The following is a 23,935-nucleotide window of genomic DNA, read 5'->3' as shown; positions in this document are numbered from 1 at the left end:
TGTTTGTTTAGCTGTGTTATGGCTACACATTATTTTTTCCAGAGACAGACACACCTCTCCTTCACTCCTCTCTGTGCCTCAGATCTCCAGTGCCCTGCCCTCTCTTTATGGCCATGTCTGAAGTTCCCCTACTACGTCTAGGCTTTATGAGTAGTCCCTGTATCGGTCTGCAGTTGTGCCAAAAATACATGCTCAGATTACAGGCTACACATTAATTTTATTTATTATTTTACATGCACACCTCTTTCAATAGTTCTATTTTTATTTTACAACACACATACCTGTCATGTTCTTTCCTGTACTTGAATACTTATTAAATTATGTTTTCATAGTCAGTTGTTTCAGTTGTTTATTAATATCTAATTTAGACTTAATCTGCTTATTTCTTGATGAAAGTAAAAACACATTCTCTTCCTAATTCGTTTTTTTCCCACCTGTATTTTGTCAGGCCAGTGAACATGGTGGTAAACTACTATTTGTATGGACCCTAGGTTACCCTTTCCCTTTGTTATCATACTAACTGTATGTCGTATAACCTTAATTAGTGCTCCCGCTCACTTGATGTACCATGCCAGGTGTGTATAATACTGATGTTAATGGGAGAGGGAAGGGGTTTTTAAGGTGTGGTCTTCACTCCCAAATTTCACTTAAATATAACTTCCAAATGAAGAGAGACAATGATACATAAAGTAATCTGGGGAAAAAATGCAAYTTTATGGACAACGGTGGATGGTTCTTAAAATAACCTTTGTGGTAGGGGGCTCTTAAAAGAGCAGTTTCACTCCACGGCATACTGCCATGGGACTTCACCTACTGGCGATGAGAAGTAGGTGGTCAGCTTCTCCCTCACCTGGAGTGCCTGTCTGGGGGCGTTGTTGGCACCTGCCCTGGTGACATCAGGTAGGTGACCATTTGGCGTGCCCATCTCCATCCGGAGCGGCTCCTGGAATGACCTCCGCAGGTAGTCATAGAGAACACATGTGGCCTTCACGCAGGCATCGACATTTGAGGGGCTGAGACCAAGCACTCTCCAATACATTCTCCACCGGGCTGCCAGAATCCCAAAGGCGAATTCAACAACTAACCTTGCCCTGGACAATCGTTTGTTAAAGATCCTTACAGGCTTTGGCAATGGCAGCTGGCATCCAGCGTAGGGCCTCATGAGGTTGTGTTTTAAAGGGAAGGCCTCGTCGCCGACGAAGATGTGGGGAACAGGTCCCAGGTCTTCAGCTCCAGGGAGTGATGCAGGTGGTGGAATCTCCAGGGTACCATCCTGAAGTGCCTGGCCGAAGGCAGAGTCCCGGAGGGTCCCGCCATCACGTCCCTTGCCGTAAGCACCAACATCGACAACACGGAAACAGTAGATGGCATCTACTACAGCCAAGAGTACAACTGAATATGTACCCTTGTAGTTGTAGAATTGCGAACCTGAGCACGGTGGAGCCTGGATTACTACATGTTTCCCATCAATGGAGCCAAGACAGTTGGGGAAATTCCACCTCTCCAGGAACTCGGCAGCGATGGCCCTCCAGTCTTCCTCCTTGGGGACAGGCATGTATTCACCAACCAGACAGTCCCAAATGGCTTGTGCCACAGAGGGGACAATGCCTGCCACCGTGGACCGTCCAACTCAGAAGCTGAATCCAATGGTCCTGTAGGAGTCCCCTGTCGCCAAGAATCTAAAATATAATTCAAAATAATTATCAATATTGTGTGTAACTTGAATTCCACCCACATATTATATCTACTCATATATCTACCTCATTACAGTTTATTATGCTCTACTAATTATATTGTAATACTCATCAACCATCATTAACAATGCCTTGAAACACTACAATTCAGTCTATGACTATATCAATAAACTGTAGCCTAGGCCAACTCTACTCTTAGAAAGAATGGTACTATCTACTTAAAAGGGTTCTCCGGCTGTCCCCATAGGAGATCCCTTTTTGGTTCCAGGTAGTACCCCTTTTGGTTCCAAGTAGAACCCTATTGGGTTCCATGTATAACATTTCCCTCAAAGGGTTATACCTGGAACCAAAAAAGGTTATCCTATGGGGAAAGCAGAAGGACACTTTTGGAAACTTTTTCTCTAAGAGTGTATGTGAGTCCAATAAGAATGTAATGAATGACTGTAACTGTCTTGAACAACAATGGGTCCTGGAGAAGACTGGCCTACCTTCATCAGGGCAGAAGGCACCTCAACTTTATTTTCATTTGGTAACATTGCATAATTAAAAAAGGATTATAAACCAACTTTGGGAAAAGTTATAGTCCTAATGAACATTCTGTAAAAGTACATCTGATATCAAATAGGGACTATTAACTAGAGAGCCCTTTAGCTAGCTAGGTTGCACATAGAAACAATGTATCAATCAATTATGGTATCAAAGGCTTTAAAAATGTACTAGAATGTAGCTTACCGGAGACAAATCGCCAGGCGTTCAACTGCGCTGATGGACTCCCGGTAGTTGGTATCCATCCGGGCGATCCTGGCTCCAACCATCTGGAGCAGGTGATCGAACTGGCTTCGGTCCAGGCGAAAGTAACTTCGGAATTCCTCTCCAAACATTCGAAGCTCTTGAATGAGACGGTGGAACTTCCCTGCCTGCTTTCGGGACTTGAACTATCTCTGGAACCACACAGACCGACGCTTTCGGCGGGGCTGGTCCCGGTCCAACAGCGCGATCAAGACTACCTTCCTCAACGTTGGTCTCATTGTTGAAAGAGCCTACGCTGCTATCTTGACTATTTATTATTGCATTTCGCTCCAAAACTGCATTTCAGGGAAATTATATTATAGGCTCTCACAATTAATTTGTGGATGTCATCGAATAAATAATATACTTGGCAAATAAATGAATAAAAAATGTAAAGAAAACTGTTTTTATTATGTAATCCCATTTTTTTTTACTGGACATCTGTGCAACAAAAATTAAACATTCACATTTTGCTACTTTCTGTCAAGTAAGTGTACGCATACAATTTGATGCATACGTTCGATTTACACAGAACGCACTGCAACTGCCTCTGCCACCCAATGCCGCAAGGCAAACGCTGCGTTCCATTGGAAATTGCAAATGAATGTACTTCAGGTGGATTGAAACTGTTCGAAGCGTAAGCCTGTCCATGACCGAGAACAGGAACAGTGTCAATTTCTCCAATGCAGCCTCGCTCTCGCTGCTGTCACTCTCGCTGCTGCGGCTCGTTGCCCTCGCTCTTGCAAGCTAGCATCTTCGACTACTCACATCGCGGAAATTTGCAGAGTTACTCCTTTCTTTTCTCTGTCTCGTCATAGCGACTACCAATCTGACACCATGTTATGTGTGTTCCTTATATAATGCTTATATAATGACAAACCGGGGCGTAGGTTTAACTACTTTTAATTAACATATACTTCAGCTAGAAAACTCCATGTTTAGCCATACAAGGCATTCTTCAACCACCTGCATAGCCTGCTGGGTAACGTAGTCTAAATGTTATTAACACATAACAACACACTATATTTATCACTTTTAATTAATTAACTACAAAAAAGGTCAGACATGTTTTTAATTCTGGTGCCGCTCTGCGCACACAAGCTTGTTGGCTAGCTTCTCTAGTCCAACGTTAAGCCGACTCTGGAGTTCAACGACATTCAAATACGGGCTGTGTTTCGTGTAGGCTTACACTGGCGTGACGTTTTTGATAAACGTGTAAATCTCTATCCGACAAGGTACTTACCCCCCAAAAATGTTATGCTAATTATCTGCATACAGAACTACAAATTCCTGTCTCAAGCTTCACGTCACTCACCAGGGCCATGATGTTCTGAAGGATCAACTTGCTTAAATTGAGAATTCTGTGAACTGTCTCGGGCAAGTTAAAAATGTGCACGAAACCTGTTGTCTAGCCATTTAAATGCATGGGAAATTAATTGGTTTTATAAACCAACAGTCTGACTTGCTAGCTAACTTAGATGGTGAAGCTAGGTGTTCTTGATAATGTTTGTTTGTGTCTGTGTGTGAGGGGTGGGTGGGTGGGTAATCTATTTCAAGTAACTACTTGAGCTGTATTATTTTGGTCTGGAGGGTTCATAGATGGACTGATTAGCATCATTTCTTGAGTCAACAGTGTGCTTACTTTACTGTGAGAAGACATTAATCTGTTTGTTGTTACCCTGTGAACAGCATATCATTAGTATAGCTGGTTAGTATACCACGGACGTCGAACCCTGGAGGGGAGGAGCGGGAGCAGACGTGACAGTTACATTTAATCATCTAACAGACTCCCATCCAGAGCGACCCACAGAAGCAGCCAACGTCAATGCCCTGCTCAAGGGCAGGTTGACAAATCTCCCACAAGTTCAAAATTGCGGACCCGAACCGGCGACCTATACGCCACCAGCCCTCCAAGAAAAATTGAATAATTCTATTCCCCACCGTCATTTTTTTACTTTTATCTTTGACTATCATCAGGCAAGACTACAAATAGTATGTCTACTTTTATGTTAATTAGCATTTTCAAATCTGAGGGTAAATAGTCAAATATTTTGATAAAAGTCACCTTGTCCGAGAGATTTACACGGTTATCAAAACATCACTCCAGGGAAAGCCGACATGAAACACAGACTGTGTTTGAAGTTGGTCTAAAATCCCCTATGGAAAAAATGAATGGTGAAAAAAACAATTGGAACCATTTCCGTGTTTGACCCCTATGTTTTATGGCTATTATGACATGTCCATGGTGGGGCTATATAGTTTGCCAGCTCCATAGCAAGCTGCTCTATCCTCACTGCATGATTGGTGAAGTAATTTAATGTTGAGCTAAATGTTTAAAAAAATATATGATTACAGAGGTTTAAAAAGGAACAGAAAGGAACGATATAAACCAGTACTTTTGAGGGTTCAACCCGGTTCAGAACTTTATTTTGCTGGTCGGAACAGATTAAAAAAATGGTGCTTTTCAGAAATAAATTATTGGAAAATAATTTTGGTTCCGACCACTGGTTCCCGCCCCTCTGCTTCTAAATTTACACATAGGGACAAAAGCCTTCTTAATAATTAATAGCTTGTTTGTGGTTTTCTGAAACATGAGACCTCCTCTTTGCTGTGTTCCGTGTGTGTAGTGGAGGTTCATAGGGAGCAGTGAGCTCAGTCGGTGATGTCAGAAGTGGGCAGGTCTGTTTTGTATTGGCTGTAATGTAATTGTCCATACCCTATTCAGCTTCACTGTCTCAGAAGCTATACGAAGGTGTCATGTCTGCACAGTGGCTCAAAGTTACCCTCCCACCTGAACCACAGCACTTTGAACAGATAGAGCAGTCTCTTCATCTCTCCATCTCAGTCCATGGCAACTGTAGTGCCTGTGAGTATTTCTGTGTTTGGGTAATTATAATGGTTTTGGGAAAATGTGGGGAATTGATGGATGATCCTCAACAGAACTGGATCAGCAGAAGAGTTTTGATGAAATTATGGTTATTATGTAAAGTTAATGGAGAAATGTGGGAGATTACAAGGTGGAGGTAGATGGATGGATCAGTGATAGATGGAGCCTGTGAGTGTGTGCTGGGCTTGGGTTTCTGATGGAGAGAGTGATTAAGAGGCCAGCGACGGCTCGTATGCAAATGAATTGGGTGTGATCTGACAGTGTTAATGTTCTGTATTTATATCTGGTTCACGTGGCCTGTTTTTTCTGAACTGTTTACTGAAATTCTGGGTAGAGGCATAACATTTAGCACTGTGCGAGTACGATGAAATTGTTAAAACAATGTTCATTGTTAGAAACTAAAATGAACAAAACTTAACAAATAATGCTTAACGGTTTTTTTATTTTTGTGTTTTCATTGACAAGGGTCCTAATTCTTTATTTTTTGGCACTAAAATCAGACAAATAGACTTGAGATTCTGTGTTGTTTCAGAATACCAGACTACTAAAAACTAAATTTTTCTCTCTACATGTATCCTCCAGTTTGCGTCCTGTTATGGAAACAGCACTCTCCATCAGCCTCTCCAACTCTTTGGGAAGGGCCCTAAGTGTGGCTACATGTCCCTCATCGCCTACCGTAGCCCTCGTAATGTCCCCCGCCCGCGTTTGGCATGCAATGCCCCTAAATTGACTTTATGTCAGATCTGCAGAATGCTGCGTGTGATGCGTTTTGAGGCTGCTGCTGCAGCCAACAACAGGTGAGGCCAAATCCCCATGCTGCACTGCCCTGCAAGATCACTCTAGATGCATTGTGTCATGTCTCTAGATGGATTGTTGTCAGTCTTAGTTCTCTTCAAGCCCTGTGTGTGTAGGTAGAATATATATAATCTAGCACTGTCAAAATGTGTTATTGGGGAAAAGGGATATGGTCTGAAATTGTCAAATAAAAAATAAAATCACGTTCTGAATATTTTAGAATGTAAATTAATACTTCAATATACTGTATATATCACTGAATGATAGTCAATCTCTTTGGGTTTCAGGAAGCAAGCATCTTCTCTACCACCTAGCTCTCCGGCCAAGTCAAACAGGAGATGTCTGCCTTCCTGCTTTCGCCACAGACGTAATACTACTAACATAAAGAGATTTGGATGATAATGGATCCCAAAGAGCCCACCCCCTACCCTTTCAACAATCCTTACCCAGCCGATGGGAGTGAGTTCCCTTCACGTTTCCACACAAACCAGTACAAAGAAGCACAGACTCCATGTCCCCATGCTTCGTTTGTTGGGGGTAGGGAGGGCACTCCTGAGACAAAGAAAACATGTATTTTGTGTACCAGTGACTGACAGACTCAGCTTCAATCACACTGATTTATTTTGTCTTGTGTGTAATTTCAACAGGTGAGACTGCTCACTGCAAAGGTCAGTCAGTAATTGAACCTGTGGAATGTTTCCAGGGGTCAGGAAAGGAGACCCAACTGTTTTGGGGGTTTGGGTGTTGGGTTGTTTTATTTGTTAGATGTTTAATTCTGGGTGTACATTGCTAAACGGAAAGTGTAATTGACTGACATTGGCACTGTGAAAACCTGTAATGGATTTCTACTGTGGTTTCTTTATTAAAGTTTTGACTATTTCAATCAACTTAACTCCTCGTCTGTCGTATTGTGCTGATGTAATATTACATGTTTGTTTGTTGTGTAAATGTAATCAAATCGATTACTGCCCATTGAAGTGTAGACTCTGGGTTACATGGTGGTTACAAAGACAGACCCAGTAGTTACAATGGAACACACTTAGCACTTGCATACCTGTTTGTGGCAGACATAATTTCAAGCATTTGCCAGTTAATTCCAAATGGAGATACGTAATCAAAACATTACAGTAATTACTGGCTTGGAGGAAGTTCTACTTACTTAGTTCTTGTCTATCTCGTTCCACCCCATGCCACATCTTTTGGTATCTGCTGCTAGCTCCCGTCTCCGGGTATTTCGTGGGTGCCCCGTTTTCCACTTTCCTTAATGGTTCCAGGATAGAGCTGGAGGGAAGTTCAGGAACAAACATAATGATGGGAAAAACATGATGAATTGTTATGCAGTTGAGGTTCCATTGTTTAATTGAGTAAATTAATCCAAAAGACTCATATGAATGATCCTCTTTCATATAGAGGCAGACAAATTAAAGGCAGAGAGACACAAATAAAGGGGAAGAATAGGTAACAAGTAGACACACTTAAAATAATAAAAGACACTGGACACTAAAAACAACACTGGACACAAGAGACCCTCCCATCAATTCCAAAAGATTCATATGGTTGTTAAATGACATGGAAAACCTAATTCACACACCTGTAAACACCGACTCCTGTTCTCCTGCTTGACTAAAGCCATGCAGACCTGACCACAGCTGACCGGACACGGACGCCTGCTGATCTGACAAGGCCCCTGCTAAAACTTTGATTGGGAGAGATGTTTTCTGAACGTGAGGAGCAGAGGAGTCCGGTTGTAGGACAGGAAGCTCGCTCTCAGGTTTCCTCTTAAGGAGGAAGTTGATATTTCAGCCACGCTACCCTGGAATTATTCACACGCATTTACAAAAACAATATGTGATGCAGCTGCACACTCAAAATCAAAAATAAGGCCTGACGGCATTGCTAAACTTTTAGTGTCAAAAACTCCTATGATGTAGTTATACACAATCAATAACAATGCCACTCAATAGTAGCTGTTTGGCTCCTGGGTTTCAGTACTTATTTACAATTGGCCTCCGGTTCCTTGGGTGGAGACATACTAATGGCCAATGGATCCCCTATACGGTACATGTCAATGTAGTTCATTACATAAGCAAGCCTAGTTATCCAAGGTGGGGGGGAGAGAGACAACTGACTGAAAAAGGTTCCAGGTTGATTTATGTACCTTGAACGTGATATCAGATCGTACTGTACTGGACACAACACACCTTTTCCGTCTCACCAAATGTTTACTCCTGTATTCTGATTTCAAGGTCAAACAATTAAGGAGCCAATTCGTATGTACAGGTACAATTTCAACACAAGGTGTACTGGTGGTGTCTATAACTCATACCAAGATTACACGACAATACCATTAGCCTACATGCATAAAGTTTGCCTCATCACTACAGACGTGCGAAAGTATCAGGGACTCTGATTCGGGATAACTTCCACCAGTGATGTTTAATCAAGTCAATTAGGTGAATTCTATATACTGGTCAAATTTTATTTTAGAGACAGTGCTTTGTTAGATGGGTACCACTTTACAGTCAGTTACTATTTATAAAGGGTATAAAATGGGTTTGTTAAGGAGTTAACTCATAGGTTAAAATTGTGTGCTTGTTGTTTTGGTGCTTGTGATACATCTGCCTCGTGCAAATATGTGATAAACCAATGTGTGCCATTGCTGAGCGCCGATAGGTGGACATTTTAGCAGAAGGGAAGTGTTGTGGAGAAACTGTGTCAGTTCCTGAGGAGATCAGAGAGCAACACCGTACCAGAGATACTGTATATAATGATGAGAGGGTCTTGTCTCTGCACTGACAACGGGAGTTGTTGTCCCAAAGGTGGGCGGTCTTCTTATAGCTGTATTCCCACGTGGAGATTTTGACAGGGAGTGGACCCTCTCACTTCGCCTTTTCCTCTGACTGTACGACACTATGTCACCTGCCATCCCAGTAATTCCATTCACAGGGGCTCCTGTGCAACGGGCTGTGCTCAGCTACTCACGTGAACCAGAACGCACTAAGGCACAGGTGTCAGGCGACACAACGCTTTCCAATACCACTGGCCTACTTACAGTAAGGGTCACAGCATGAATGCCTGTGTATGTGGGTAAAAACACACAGTGAGATGGATAAATATACCCAAAAACACAACAATCAGAGATTGAAGTCTGTCCGAATGTAACCAAGGGAAAAGGATCAAAACACAGACAAATAATAGGTCTTCCTGCTGCGATGTGACACCCTCAGAGAATCCTTCCTTGTAGTCACACTACTGTCCTGAGAGTGGTGTCTGGTTCACACCTTGCTACTCATTTGTCGGAGGTTTTCAGGTATCACGTTGCATAAAAGTTGCACAGCGTCGCAGGGTATCATCTCATCTGGTTTCCTGAGGGCCGTCGTTCAACAGATAAGTGCACAAAGCCGAACAGATTACACTGGTTCAGTGAACGAGCACTGATGGTTCACAATAGATGGTCTGTCAAAACATTATGGCCATATCTAGGTTGTGCACATCTTGAAGCCAAGCCCATTAACGGTTGTGGTGGCAACTTCCTCAGCTATTGTCACATTTGTCACCTTCCTCAGCTATTAATGACATTGATGACAACTGTTCTTTGACCACCTGATACAGGTAGTATTTGTAGTTCTGTCTGATGAATTACCCCTTTCAAATATACTGTAAGACAGTATGAATAACAATATGCTATGGCGAAATATGACCAATTCATGACACAAACACATTAATATAAAAAAAAGTATTATTTTTATTCATATTATCATTCTACCTAGAGCAGAGAAAATGTCCACCATAACACTTTGGTACTACAGTGTGTGGAGGCTGAGCATAGGCCTGCCAAGTGGCTGAACACTGAACAGACAGCCTGACCAAGGAGGGGGGGGGGGGCAGGCTCACGTTCCTTTTCATTCTCCATGCTTAGTTAAACGAGGGAGGGGGGCCAAAGGAGGGGGGGATAATGACAGGGAAGGATCCTTTTTTTCTTGTCTTTGAACATTTTCTGTTTACCTCGTGATAAGAGGAGGGGGCAGAGCAGGACAGGGGCAGCAGTGAGACACCAAGCTCATTGGTCTGGCTGCTTGACATGTAACTGGGGCAAGTCAACCTCAGACTGACAAAGAGAAGGGGGGTGTGTCTGGTGTCGCTCTGATCCATTTTCACTGTACACTTGAAGAAGTTTCTGCCACAAAGGGCTAAAAAGTCGAGGTAACAAATGTTCTTCTGAAAGACAAAAAGGGAAGAGAAATTATACTGTTTATGAGCATTAATTTTATAGAATATTAAAGTGATTTTATTTTAAAAGTTTTAAATAGAAACTTTAACACAGAGCATTAGGCCCTACAAATTTGATTTACAGTATAACTGATTTGTTTTTGATTCTCATGATTCAATTCACCGTGATTGAACCGAATCCCAACCACTACAATGGCGAAGTGACTCATACGATCTGTCAAAAGGAATCGTTGAAAAAAATATATTAATGAGAATCAAATTAATCGCTGTAATTATTATTATTTATTTTTGGAGAAATGGGGCATCTGTTATATAGTAAATCAAATTCGTACAGCCTTAGAATAATTTAAAACAATGGAACAATTTAGAACAAGTGTTTGTGATTCTCTCACTCACCTGCTTTCATCGAGCAGTAGTGGATCCACTGGACACCATATTGCCATCCGCATTAGAGAGAGACTGTTCCTTCAGCACAGGATCTGTGTAGAGGAGTCAACATGTTAAAGATCACATCACCTTTCATCAATGCACAATAACTAACACTCCACTATGCAGCAGAGGTAGTCAGCAGGCGTGGTTCAGGTTGAGCTACTCACAGAAGTAGGGATGCTCCATGGCCTCTGTGGCCGTCAGTCTCTGCTGATGGTCGTAGCGCAGCAGCTTATCCAGCAGGTCCAGAGCCTCAGGGCTAACCAGGTGCTGGTTCTCGGTCTGGACAAATTGCTCCCAGCGTTTCCGCGTCTGTCTGGGGGGGNTGGGGGGGGGGGGGGCGACGATGACAGAGAGACAACTTTAATAGCTCCAGTCACAGAGTGCCTTCAGAAAGTATTCACACCCCTTTACTTTTTCCACATTTTGTTGTGTTACCGCCTGAATTTAAAATGGATTAAATTGAGATTTTGTGTTACTGATCTACATACAATACCCCATATTGTCAAAGTGGAATTTGGTTTGTAGAACATTTTAGAAATTAATACAAAATGAAAAGCTGAAATGTCTTGAGTCAATAAGTATTCAACCCCTTGGTTATGGCAAGCCTAAATAAGTGTAGGAGTAAAGAAAGTGCTTAACAAATAGCATTATAAGTTGCATGGACTCATTCCGTGTTCAATAATAGTGGTTAACATGATTTTTGAATGATTACCCCATCTCTGTACCCCACACATTAAATTATCTGTAAGGTCCCTCAATCGAGTAATGAATTTCAAGCACAAATTTAACCACAAAGACCAGGGAGGTTTTTCAATGCCTCACAAAGGGCACCGATTGGTAGATGTGTAAAAAAACAACAACTGGGATTTCAACATGAAGCCAATGGTGATTTTAAAACTCTTACAGATTTGAATGGTTGTGATAAGAAAACTGAGGATGGATCAACAATATTGTAGTTACTCCACAATACTAACCTAAAGAGTGAAAATAAGGAAGCCTGTGCATAATACTAATAAAATAACAATAATGAGGCTATATACAGGGGGAATCGGTACCGAGTCAACGTGCAGGTGTACAGGTTAGTCTAGGTAATTTGTACATAGATAATAAAAAATATTAACATTTGATTTTCTATTTAACTAGGCAAGTCAGTTAAGAACAAATTCTTATTTACAATGGCCAAATCCGGACGACGCTGGGCCAATTGTGCGCCGCCCTATGGGACTCCCAATCACGGCCGGTTGTGATACAGCCTGGAATGAAACCAGGGTGTCTGTAGTGACGCCTCAAGCACTGAGATGCAGTGCCTTAGACCGCTGCGCCACTCGGGAGCCCCTAAACAAACAGTGAGTAGCAGTATTGCGTCAATGCAAATAGTCCTGTTTGTCATGCATCCTGTTTGTCATGCATCCTGTTTACAACAAGGCACTTATTTAATACTGCAAAAAATGTGCTTTTTGTCCTGAATACAAAGTGATATGTTTGGGGCAAATCCAACATAACACAGAGTACCACTCTTCATATTTTCAACCATGGTGGTGGCTGCATCGTGTTATGGGTATGCTTGTTATCGGCAAGGACTAGGGAGGTTTTTCTAGGATTAAAAAAAAACGGAATACGGCTTTAAGCACAGGCAAAATCCTAGAGGAAAACCTGGTTCAGACGCTGGGATACCAATTCACCTTTCAGCAGGACAATAACCTAACACACAAGGCCAAATCTACATTGAAATTGCTTACCAAGACGACATTGAATGTTCCTGAGTGGTCTAGTTACAGTTTTGCCTTAAATCGGCTTGAAGATCTATGGCAAGACTTGGAAATGGCTGTCTAGCAATGATCAACAATCAACTTGACAAAGCTCTTAAGAGACTTACCCAGAAAGACTCACAGCTGTAATCACTGCCAAAACTGCTTCTACAAAGTATTGACTCAGGGGTGTAAATACTTATGTAAGAGAGATATCTGTATTTCATTTTCAATAAGTTTGCAAACATTCCAAGAAACATGTTTTCACGTTGTCATTATGGGGTATTGTGTGTAGATGGGTGAGATTTTTATTTTATTGTATTCATTTTGAATTCAGGCTGTAACAACAAAATGTGAAATAAGTCAAGGGGTATGAATACTTTCTGAAGGCACTGTACAACATTATCGTCACCTGGGAAATTATGTTTCCTTTTCAGAACTAGTGGGCCACTGTCTGGCAGCTATTAAAGATTGTGTCATGCATAAGAACAGCCCTTAGCTGTGGTATATTGGCCATATGCCACATCTCCTTGTGCCTTATTGATTAAATATATCACTAATAGAATCAAACTTGTAGTGGGGCATGTTGAAATAATTGATATCCTACAACTAATTCAAATGCTTCCTCATTACCAGGTAAATACCAGGAGTAACCCTTATTTCCATGTCTCAACGGCACTCCCTTTTGGTACTCACTGGCCAAGAAGGTCCTTGAAGCGTGGGTCCAGTTCAATGTGGTATTTGCGCAGGTAACCAAAAAGTTCCTCTGTCCCTAGGACTTTGGCAATTCGGACCAGCTGAAATTATAACAGTGACAATTTCACACAAGTGTTTGGGTTTGTCTTAGGGAATATTTTTCCATGTACAAGCTAATTTGGTTAGTACATGTTATCATCAGGTAGTGAATGTGTTATCTACTCTAATAGATTGTAGCAGTCAGTTTTTCCCCTAGGATTCTTTTACAGAGCGGTGTCAAAGTTAGTTTCCTGCAATTCTACACATTGTCATGGGGCTGAGAGAAAATGTATCAATGGGAGCCCAATGCCTGTCTAGTTGTTATATCTGGTTTAAAGTCTACACTGAAACGGTTTATCATCCCGAAACGTATTTTCTAAAAATAAGAAATAAAATAAAATATTGGAGTGGCGGCAACGATTTAACAGTAGTTGCCCGCCGTTGCTAAATAAATATAGGGGAAACACTGAGTCAGTGTTATCATACTACGAGAGAGGTGGAGATTACACAAGTTAGTAGTAACATTGGGTTGAATAAGTTGGGTTGTAGTGAGACTAAAGTTTGGTGGTGACAATAGAAAGGGAACGTCTGTTGAGTGGTTATAGTTAGTGGGATACCTGGTCATAATTGTCCTGGCCATGGAAGAAGGGCTCTTTCTGAAAGATCATACTGGCCAGCATGCAGCCAAGACTCCACATGTCCAAACTGTAGTCGTACATCTGACAGGAAATCACAGAATGCATCAGTTACTGCCATACATCAATACACATACAGTTACCAATAACAATGAAATCGGTACACAATAACATGGCAAATGTATAGAATCACCAATTGTGTCTGTGTGTTTGCTTGCATGTGCTGGCGATTTACCTGGTAATCCACCAGTAACTCAGGTCCCTTAAAGTAGCGAGACGCTACTCTGACGTTGTATTCCTGTGCAGGATGGTAGAACTCTGCAAGGCCCCAGTCTATTAGACGTAGCTGCAGCACAAATACATACCGCGCCGCGTTACAATACAAACCGCGTTACAATACAAACCACGCTACATTACAATACAAACCGCGCCGCGTTACAATACAAACCGCGCTACATTACAATACAAACCGCGCCGCGTTACAATACAAACCACGCTACGTTACAATACAAACCGCGCCGCGTTACAATACAAACCGCGCCGCGTTACAATACAAACCGCGCCGCGTTACAATACAAACCGCGCCGCGTTACAATACAAACCGCGCCACGTTACAATACAAACCGCGCCACGTTACAATACAAACCGCGCCACGTTACAATACAAACCGCGCCACGTTACAATACAAACCGCGCTACATTACAATACAAACCACATTACAATACAAACCGCACTACATTACAATACAAACCGCGCCGCGTTACAATACAAACCGCGCTATATTACAATACAAACCGCGCCGTGTTACAATACAAACCGCGCCGCGTTACAATACAAACCGCGCCGTGTTTTACAATACAAACCGCGCTATATTACAATACAACCGCGCCGTGTTACAATACAAACCGCGCGTATATTCAATACAAACCGCGCCGAGTTACTCAACGCGCGCTACATTACAATACAAACCGCGCCGCGTTACAATACAAACCACGCCGCGTTACAATACAAACCGCGCCGCATTACAATACATACCGCGCCGCATTACAATACATACCGCGCCGCGTTACAATACAAACCGCGCTACATTACAATACAAACCGTGCCGTGTTACAATACAAACCGTGTGAGGGAAATTGCTACTGGAAAAAGCCTCATCATTTTTGCAGTCCTGTTTGTGTCCTTATGCAATCTGATGCCATAATAATATTGTATTTGATAAAGACTAAAAGAGTTCAACACCCATTATAATGGTGGAGAAATAATTGAAGTCACTTTAAAACAAATCTGACACATTTCTGTAAGCGTTGTAGACTTTTCAAACAGCTTAAGAGAATGACTTTTGGACAAGACATCATTCACAACATCCAACTCCTAGAGCTTTCTACGGACCCAACATCTCATAAGAAAGGTGAAGAGCTCCCCCTACCTTCCTCATCTGGTGGTCAATCATCACATTGTGGGGCTTGACATCACGGTGCATTATCCCCATACTGTGGCAGTAGTCCAGAGCCTGAGAGCACAAAGACCCAAATCATGTCAGAGACAGAGATATATTGGCTAGACACCACAAACTAACCCCACAGTTAGGAAGGTGTGAAGGTAGGACTAGGATGTGAAAACACACAGGGTCAAACTGTAAGGCTCACCTTAAGTAGTTCATACATGTAAAAACGGATATCAAAATCTGTTAACTTCTGGTAGAGCTCCTGGGCAGAGAAGAAAATAAAGTTTTAGATTTAATTTGCAGAAAGAAAGTATGTGATGCATGCATCGATGATGAAACAAACACAATTTACACTTTCAACCAACCAAAAAAAGACAGACAGACAGGACAGACATATTGAGTGAAAAATTCTCTGAACAATGCAATAAGTCATTGCACCAACATGGTATCTGAAACGGTATAGCCTAATAGGCTATTAAAAAAGCATTATGGGTGAAATGATCACGATTCCCACTCATTACACCATCCCATACCAGTGAAACCCCATCCCTAGAGATGATTCTACCTTAAAATCTGTGTTATTGATGCATTCAAAGACAAGCGCAGGCGTTCGGGACTGTAGAGAGGTTTGAGAGAGAGGACAAATAGAGGAAAAAATCTGAGAAAGGTGGAAATATTCAAATCACATTAATTGATAAAGCAAACATTGAAAATGACATTACGCTATGAGCCATATACCGTTGAAGACGGAAGTTTACATACACCTTAGCCAAATACATTTAAACAATTTTTCACAATTTCTGACATTTAATCATAGTAAAAATTCCCTGTTTTAGATCAGTTAAGATCACCACTTTATTTTAAGAATGTGAAATGTCAGAATAAAAGTAGAGTGATTTATTTCAGCTTTTATTTATTTCATCACATTCAGAGTGGGTCAGAAGTTTACATACACTCAATTAGTATTTGGTAGCATTGCCTTTCAATTGTTTAACTTGGGTCAAACGTTTTGGGTAGCCTTCCACAAGCTTCCCACAATAAGTTGGGTGAATTTTGGCCCATTCCTCCTGACAGAGCTGGTGTAACTGAATCAGGTTTGTAGGCCTCCTTGCTCGCACACGCTTTTTCAGTTCTGCCCAATAATTTTCTATAGGATTGAGGTCAGGGCTTTGTTGTCCTTCAGCCATTTTGCCACAACTTTGGAAGTATGCTTGGGGTCATTGTCCATTTGGAAGACACATTTGCGACCAAGCTTTAACTTCCTGACTGAAGTCTTGAGATGTTGCTTCAATATATCCATATAATTTTCCTTGTTCATGATGCCATCTATTTTGTGAAGTGCACCAGTCCCTCCTGCAACAAAGCACCCACACAACATGATGCTGCCATCCCTGTGCTTCACGGTTGGGATGGTGTTCTTCGGCTTGCAAGCATCCCCCTTTTTCCTCCAAACACAACGATGGTCATTATGGCCAAACAGTTCTATTTTTGTTTCATCAGACCAGAAGACATTTCTCCAAAAAGTACGATCTTTGTCCCCATGTGCAGTTGCAAACCGTAGTCTGGCATTTTTATGGTGGCTTTGGAGCAGTGGCCTCTTCCTTGCTGAGCAGCCTTTCAGGTTATGTCGATATAGGACTCGTTTTACTGTGGATATAGATACTTTTGTACCTGTTTCCTCCAGCATCTTCACAGGGTCCTTTGCTGTTGTTCTGGGATTGATTTGCACTTTTTGCACCAAAGTACGCTCCTCTCTAGGAGACAGAACGCGGCTCCTTCCAGAGCGGTATGACGGCTGCGTGGTCCCATGGTATTTATACTTGCGTGCTATTGTTTGTACAGATGAACGTGGTACCTTCAGCCATTTGGAAATTGATCCCAAGGATGACCCAGACTTGTGGAGGTCTATAATAATGAGGTCTGAGGTCTTGGCTGATTTATTTTGATTTTCCCATGATGTCAAGCAAAGAGGCACAGAGTTTGAAGGTAGGCCTTGAAATACATCCACAGCTACACCTCCAATTGACTCAAATGATGTAAATTAGCCTGTCAGAAGCTTCTAAAGCCATGACATCATTTTCTGGAATTTTCAAAGCTGTTTAAAGGCACAGTCAACTTAGTGTATGTAAACTTCTGACCCACTGGAATTGTGATACAGTGAATTATAAGTGAAATAATCTGTCAGTAAACAATTGTTGGAAAAATGACTTGTGTCATGCACAAAGTAGATGTCCTAACCGACTTACCAAAACTATAGTTTGTTAACAAGAAATATGTGGAGTGGTTGAAAAACGAGTTAATGACTCCAACCTAAGTGTGTGTAAACTTCCGACTTAAAATGTATACTGCGAGGGAAAGGTAGAGCAACAAGTGGCTTAACACCCACCACACAGCAGAAGCACATCAACATAGATAAAACATAAAAGAATATAATAGCAATCACATCCCAATTTGGTCCCGGTTGCAATTGCAATCATTTTGTAATAAAAGATAAGCCATGTCAATGTTAGCCTCAGTAATTTCTATTATCATAATTCCCATTTCTGTTATTGTAGGCAGCAGCATAGTGAATAGGTGATGAAGAATTGCATGTAAGCAATTATTTGAGGAGGTAATGTTATCGGTTGGGTATCTTCCTTGCATCCATAAACATTATTCTCAAAATAACCCTGACAAAATGTAAAAAAGACTGAGTCCTGTATCCCCACGTACAGTTAATATCAAGGCTGCCATGCAAGAACCAGATCATCTACCTGCTTTCAGATCATCTGTCAGTTAATTAGCTTAAGACTTAATCTGTGAGTAAGATTACTAGTTGGCAGAACTTTCAAACAGTTTAAAGTGAACATCACTAAAATAATATCAAACGCATTCACAATAAGTAAAATGTGCTGATATTAGAAAGGACGTCAACTGTAACTGTAAAAATGTTGATACGGTGTGGTCTTTCCCCTTCATTAGCCAAATCTTAATTTTGTGAGGATAACATTTGTTCTCTTTGCAAGCATAAAAGGTATACTGACAACAACGAACCTTCAATTCAACAGCCATTATATGTATAGGAACACTGACAAAATTGATTTACAATGTAAACAAATCTGATCTCAGGTGACTAAGAACTAGCCCATAGCTAGAAGAAAGTAGAGCTGTAACATACCACAGGGTCTTTCACTGTGTCCACCAATCGAATAATGTTGGCTCCACCTCGCAAATTCTCCAGGATCTTGATTTCACGCTTGATTTTCTTCTTCTTGACAGGCTAATTAGGATTATAATAACAGAGACATCCAATTAAACCAGGATGTAGCCTAAACATTTGATTGTGCAGGATGTGATCTCATTAACAACAGTGGTAATAGTGACAGCATCAGCAAGATGTCCACTTTTCCTCCCATGTCACCATATTTCCCTCTGTTATCCTGTCTGAATATTACTTGGACAATGTGATGTGGTACAGTGGGGTCCATAATTATTGGCAACCTTGATAAAGATGAGCAAAAAAAGACTATAAAATAAATTAGACAAATACTGAGCTATATTGTATGCTCAAAAAAATCCAAAATTATATTATTTATACTAATGCAATTGCTCAGAGAAATAGATGTTGTTAAACAAGTAATAACAAAAACATCTAAAGATAGGAGTCAAAATTATTGGCAATCTGATAAAACATTTTAGAAAAAGGCTCAGGGTCGTTATCCTCTCAAGAGGAGAGTGCTCTGTATTGAAAAAAGGGGTGCTAATAATTTTGAGCCCTATCTTTTTTTAGAATTTTTTGTATTACTTGTTAAACAAATTGTCTTTCTCTGAGCAACTGTATTTTTTTTAGCACCGCACTTCACTTCCCTCTGCCATGCTTCCGCACCAAGTGGTAGTCTTTCCTCCTGGTTACTAGAGGGAAGCTATATTTTATGCTAAAATAAAAAGGGAAATTATATACTTTTATACTAATACAGAGAAAGACATTTTAACAAGTAATATAAACAATTTTTTTTTTAAAGATAGGACTCAAAATTATTGGCACCCCTGTTTTCAATACTGTAGCACTCTCTTTTTGCAGGATAATGACACAGCCTTTTTTCTAAAATGTTTTATGGGATTGCCAATAATTTTGACCTCTATCTTATTTAGATGTTTTTTTATTACTTGTTAAACTAAATTATATATATATATATATCTGAGCAATTGTATTAGTATAAAATAATTTCCCAATTTTTTAGAGCATACAATAACGCTCAGTATTTGTATTATTTATTTTATACAGTATCTTTTGACATTTTTTAGCACATTTTTTGCAAATCATTTTGGACTCCATTGTATAGGTTTAAATAAAACAGACCACTCTTTCATCGCTGCTGGAGCATTCAGAAGAGCAAAGCAGGCCTTATGCAACTTACCTTGAGGATCTTGACAACCACCTTCTCATTGTTGTTGATGGCCTCAAAGACCTCACTGTACTTCCCTCTGCCAAGCTTACGCACCAACTGGTAGTCTTCCTGGTTACTAGAGGGAAGATGGAAAAGAGATTAGTCAACACATATGAAAGATGCAGGCTAAGATTAAATCTAGACTTGGTTTCCTCTATCGTAATCGCTCCTCTTTCACCCCAGCTGCCAAACTAACCCTCATTCAGATGACCATCCTACCCATGCTAGATTATGGGGACTTCATTTATAGATCGGGCAGGCAAGGGTGCTCTCGAGTGGCTAGATGTTCTTTGCCATTCGGCCATCAGATTTGCCACCAATGCTCCTTATAGAACACATCACTGCAGTCTATACTCCTCTGTAAACTGGTCATCTCTGCATACCCGTCGCAAGACCCACTGGTTGATGCTTATTTATAAAACCCTCATAAGCCTCGCTCCCCCCTATCTGAGATACTTACTGCAGCTCTCATCCTCCACATACAACACCCATTCTGCCAGTCACATTCTGTTAAAGGTCCCCAATGCACACACATCCCTGGGTCGCTCCTCTTTTCAGTTCGCTGCAGCTAGCGACTGGAACGAACTGCAAAAACAGTCCAGTTTGAGTGTTTATCTCCATCTCTTCATTCAAAAGACTCAATCATGGACACTATAGGTCCAAAAGACTTCTCAACAGCTTCTACCCCCAAGCCATAAGACTCCTGAACAGCTAATCAAATGGCTACCCAGACTATTTGCATTGCCCCCCCTCTTTTACACTGCTGCTACTCTCTGTTATTATCTATGCATAGTCACTTTGTCTACCTACATGTACATATTACCTCAATTAACCGTTGCCCCCGCACATCGACTGACTCTGTGCCGGTACTCCCTGTATATAGCCTCACTACTGTTACTTTACTGCTGCTCTAATTATTTTTATACTTTTATTCTTATTTTTTACTTAACTTATTTTTCTTAAAACTGCATTGTTGGTTAAGGGCTTGTAAATAAGCATTTCACTGTAAAGTCTACACCTGTTGTATTCGGAGCATGTGACAAATAACATTTGATTTCTTGCTGACAGTTGTGGCTGCTTCGCGTGATGTATTGTTGTCTCTACCTTCTTGCCCTTTGTGCTGTTGTCTGTGCCTAATAATGTTTGTACCATGTTTTGTGCTGCTGCCATGTTGTTGTCATGTTGTGCTGCTACCATGCTGGGTTTTCATGTGTTGCTGCCATGCTGCTGTTGTTATTTTAGGTCTCTCTTTATGTAGTGTTGTGGTGTCTATCTTGCCGTGATGTGTGTTTTGTCCTATATATATATATATTTTTTAAATCCCAGCCCCCGTCCCCGCAGGAGGCCTTTACCTTCTGTTAGGCCATCATTGTAAAAAAAACAAATTGTTCTTAACTGACTTTCCTAGTTAAATAATGGTTAAATAAAAATACATTTAAAAAATGTAAATGAGAAAACAGATTAGTCAACATTTTATTCCACATCCTTCCTTCCCATCACAACACTCAAGGTATAAAATAGGCCTAGATGGAAAGAGGGTGAATCTTTTAAACAAGACTAATTTTCCCAGTCAATGAAAGCGAGAGTGACATTTCAACCATAGAGAGGGGACATTCCGAGTATCCATCTTTTTGAGGGCCCTTGATTATACTAATGAATAAGACCAGTGGTGCTGGGACAACCATATCTTGCGCATCGAACTGAATATATTAAACTAGTGGTCTAATGGAAACAGATTCAATTCAAGATCTAGTGAATCTTCAATAAAGTGCTGCAACTGTACAGACATTTAATTCAGTAATTAAAAGGTTGTGTCTCATTAACAGCTTGTGTAAATGTAACCAAATTAGCTAGATCTGAAAGAAAAATCTATATATGCCATTTAAAGGAATGATAATGTGATCTGGCTATGTAAAGTTTTATGAAATCTGGGAAACTAGGTATCTACTGTTGTACGATTCACAAGCATCATTTGGTGCTGCCTCGGCGTCAGCTGCCAGCAAGGCCTGCTCGATCTCACAGATTGATGATTTTCCCATCCCACGCCAATCTGAATGTACTACGCGCAGACTCATTTACTCAAGCCATGAACGTTCCCAACAAAACCTTGTTAACCAAGCTAAATCTCCAAAATACATTATTTTCCAAATATAGTCTTCAAAATACGTTCGTAATATGTATTAATTATGATAGCTAGCTATCTAGTCTGATATTGCACCCGCCCACACAGAACCAATGCAATGGGACAATATATGGCCACTCATTCGACAATAATGATAATCCATGGTAGTAGCCGAAGATTCTGTTGTGGTAGCTGCCTGTACATCGTGTTGAGTGGAGAGCAAATATGAATAGCCTGCAGCAATAAACTATGACGGACAAAAAACTAAAGCTAAAATAGAAAACATATATGGAGATCATATATTTGATAAAGCATTTGGCAATAAAATACTAAATAATGCATTATGACGTTTAGAAATTCCACCCCGGCAAAAAAATAAAACACTTTACCTCCAGTTAGGCACGTGGGTTTCGTAGTCCCAATATTCCCTGCTCTTCAAAGTGTTGACATCTGCGTACACCCGAGATTTACTGCCGGCCGCCGGGCCGGGCATGGCGAGCACCGGAGCCCGGTCTGTTTTGAGGATTCGATTGCCACAGAGCTCGTTTGCTACTTGGAAAGGGAACACAGATCACCGTCCTCTTGTTGGAGCCTCGCTTTGTCCGAGTAAGGGGGTTCCTGTTATCTGATATTTTCCCCCGCGAGAGATGACCACAGTGCGCTGCGCACGGAGGTTGAAGGGGAGACGAGGGGCCGTCAGATACTGCTAGTGTTAAGACGTCTGGGAGGAGAATGAAAATGGAGTGTTGAGGTAGAAAGCCAAATTCAGGAACTGGCACTATTTACATAAAATAAAAGGCAAACATTTTTATTAAAAGTGACCAAAACACTGACAGAAATGCCAGGCATGGGGGGTTTATGGATCAAATTATTGTAGTTTAAACCCCTAACCCCCTTGTGGGCCTTAAATCCCGAATCCGAAACTGGGTTCCTACCAGAATACACTCTTCTTGTTATGGCCGTCCCAATGCAACAATCTTCCAGCGGGGTGGATGGGGAGGAATTGAACGGAAAAGTCCAATAGAGAAGTTGGGTTTTACAGCTCACCCCTAACTATGGGGTATTGACTAATCGCTACAGCCGGTTGGAGAGGGGTGGAGTATAAATACATTTTGCTGGCTAGCATGCTAACTCAGTCCGAATCGCGCCACCGTTGAGCGCGGTGCAATGCACCCACACTGGGGCCCGTGGCATATGTAATCGGAGTGAAGAGCACCTAAAAATTCGCTTGAAAAACCTGTTGGAGTTCGGGTTTTGGGGCTTTCTTGTAGAACCGCCCCCGGTCCTTATTCCAAACCGGATTGCGATAGAAAGTGCACCCGGAAACGAACATAATTTGGATAAACCAAATATACTTTTGAAGAGATGGGAAACTCCATTGGAATCGTAGTAACGCCCATTGTATACGTTGCACCTACGTCGCAATTCACCCGGTGCATTATGGGTTATTCTGGAACAAGGAGAACTCTCCTTCAACAAGTGAATGGGAGTCAATTGGGCGCTAGCTCAAAAACAACACAATATTAGCATGCATTTCGTGAACAATAAGTATAATATTGTAACGACCCGGTATTGTGTTCTGTGTTTGTGGGTGTGTTATGGTTCTCATGGCTACTAGCAGGGGTTAAATATGTCAGGACAGATGGAAAGGTTGGGGGGGTATGATGGGTAATACCGCGGGATTTGGAAATGCATAAATAGGGATTACTGTCTCATTGTTCTTTCTCTTCTGTTCGKGCCTTGATCTGTTCCTATGAGAGTGACTCTTAACCCGACAGGGTAACATTGTGTATGTTCGGCATTTAGCGGCGTGGGTTGTGGCCGGAACAATAGCCCAGTTTATGAATAAACCTGTGTTCTGACCTGCACACCTAGAGTCCGTCTCTTTTCCCTTTATGACCCAGCCGGGTCATTACAATATGTTGTCTTAGGTCTCTCTTTATGTAATGTTGTCTCTCGTCGTGATGTGTTTTGTCCTATATTTATATAGGAGG

General features: G+C 41.3%; 2 protein-coding genes and 1 long non-coding RNA gene across 9 annotated transcripts; 1 reads left to right on the top strand and 2 right to left on the bottom strand.

Annotated features, from left to right (window-relative positions):
* Positions 1–277: 277 nt before the first annotated feature.
* LOC111961157 (uncharacterized) lies at positions 278–2,797 on the bottom strand. Its single transcript, XM_023983252.2, has 2 exons — positions 2,427–2,797; positions 278–1,679 (listed from the first exon to the last, which is right to left on the bottom strand). The coding sequence occupies exon 2, from the start codon at positions 1,553–1,555 to the stop codon at positions 779–781; it is 777 nt and encodes a 258-aa protein (XP_023839020.1). The 5' UTR covers positions 1,556–1,679; positions 2,427–2,797; the 3' UTR covers positions 278–778.
* A 246-nt stretch (positions 2,798–3,043) lies between these two features.
* Positions 3,044–7,057, top strand: LOC139027567 (uncharacterized). Of its 3 annotated transcripts, none has more exons than XR_011479681.1 (4): positions 3,044–3,465; positions 5,209–5,349; positions 5,953–6,167; positions 6,453–7,057. It is a non-coding gene; the product is annotated as an uncharacterized lncRNA (long non-coding RNA). The 3 variants fall into 3 exon arrangements; XR_011479682.1 differs by lacking the exon at positions 3,044–3,465 and adding an exon at positions 3,498–3,860; XR_011479683.1 differs by lacking the exon at positions 5,209–5,349 and having other exon boundaries at positions 3,054–3,465.
* Positions 7,058–9,892: 2,835 nt separating this feature from the next.
* Positions 9,893–23,335, bottom strand: LOC111962276 (casein kinase II subunit alpha'). Of its 5 annotated transcripts, none has more exons than XR_002877091.2 (13): positions 22,331–23,335; positions 19,790–19,895; positions 18,550–18,651; positions 15,958–16,050; positions 15,595–15,654; positions 15,375–15,458; positions 14,181–14,291; positions 13,928–14,029; positions 13,272–13,372; positions 10,992–11,140; positions 10,792–10,874; positions 10,559–10,609; positions 9,893–10,383 (listed from the first exon to the last, which is right to left on the bottom strand). XR_002877091.2 is itself a non-coding variant. In XM_023985244.2 (13 exons), exons 2-12 carry the CDS (start codon positions 22,432–22,434, stop codon positions 10,798–10,800), a joined length of 1,089 nt encoding a protein of 362 aa, XP_023841012.1. In that variant the 5' UTR covers positions 22,435–22,662; positions 22,877–23,335; the 3' UTR covers positions 9,893–10,383; positions 10,792–10,797. The 5 variants fall into 5 exon arrangements, 4 of the variants coding, with proteins under 4 accessions (XP_023841012.1, XP_023841013.1, XP_023841015.1 ...); XM_023985244.2 differs by lacking the exon at positions 10,559–10,609 and having other exon boundaries at positions 22,331–22,662; positions 22,877–23,335; XM_023985245.2 differs by lacking the exon at positions 10,559–10,609 and having other exon boundaries at positions 15,958–16,008; positions 22,331–23,334.
* Between the last annotated feature and the right edge of the window lie 600 nt (positions 23,336–23,935).

This window comes from Salvelinus sp. IW2-2015, linkage group LG4q.1:29, assembly GCF_002910315.2.
Source record: "Salvelinus sp. IW2-2015 linkage group LG4q.1:29, ASM291031v2, whole genome shotgun sequence".
In the NCBI taxonomy this organism is placed as follows: Eukaryota; Metazoa; Chordata; class Actinopteri; order Salmoniformes; family Salmonidae; genus Salvelinus; species Salvelinus sp. IW2-2015.
The sequence above is the reverse complement of the archived record's forward strand: the minus strand, read 5'-3'. Positions and strand labels throughout refer to the sequence as shown.

Coding starts and splice junctions, on each gene's coding strand:
- LOC111962276 (XM_023985244.2), bottom strand. CDS start 22,434: ATGCCCGGCCCGGCGGCCGGCAGTAAATCTCGGGTGTACGCAGATGTC. Junction 19,896..22,330: donor ACCCACGTGCCTAACTGGAG/GTAAAGTGTTTT, acceptor TCTTCCCTCTAG/TAACCAGGAAGACTACCAGT. Junction 15,459..15,594: donor ACATGTATGAACTACTTAAG/GTGAGCCTTACA, acceptor TTGTGCTCTCAG/GCTCTGGACTACTGCCACAG.
- LOC111961157 (XM_023983252.2), bottom strand. CDS start 1,555: ATGCCTGTCCCCAAGGAGGAAGACTGGAGGGCCATCGCTGCCGAGTTC.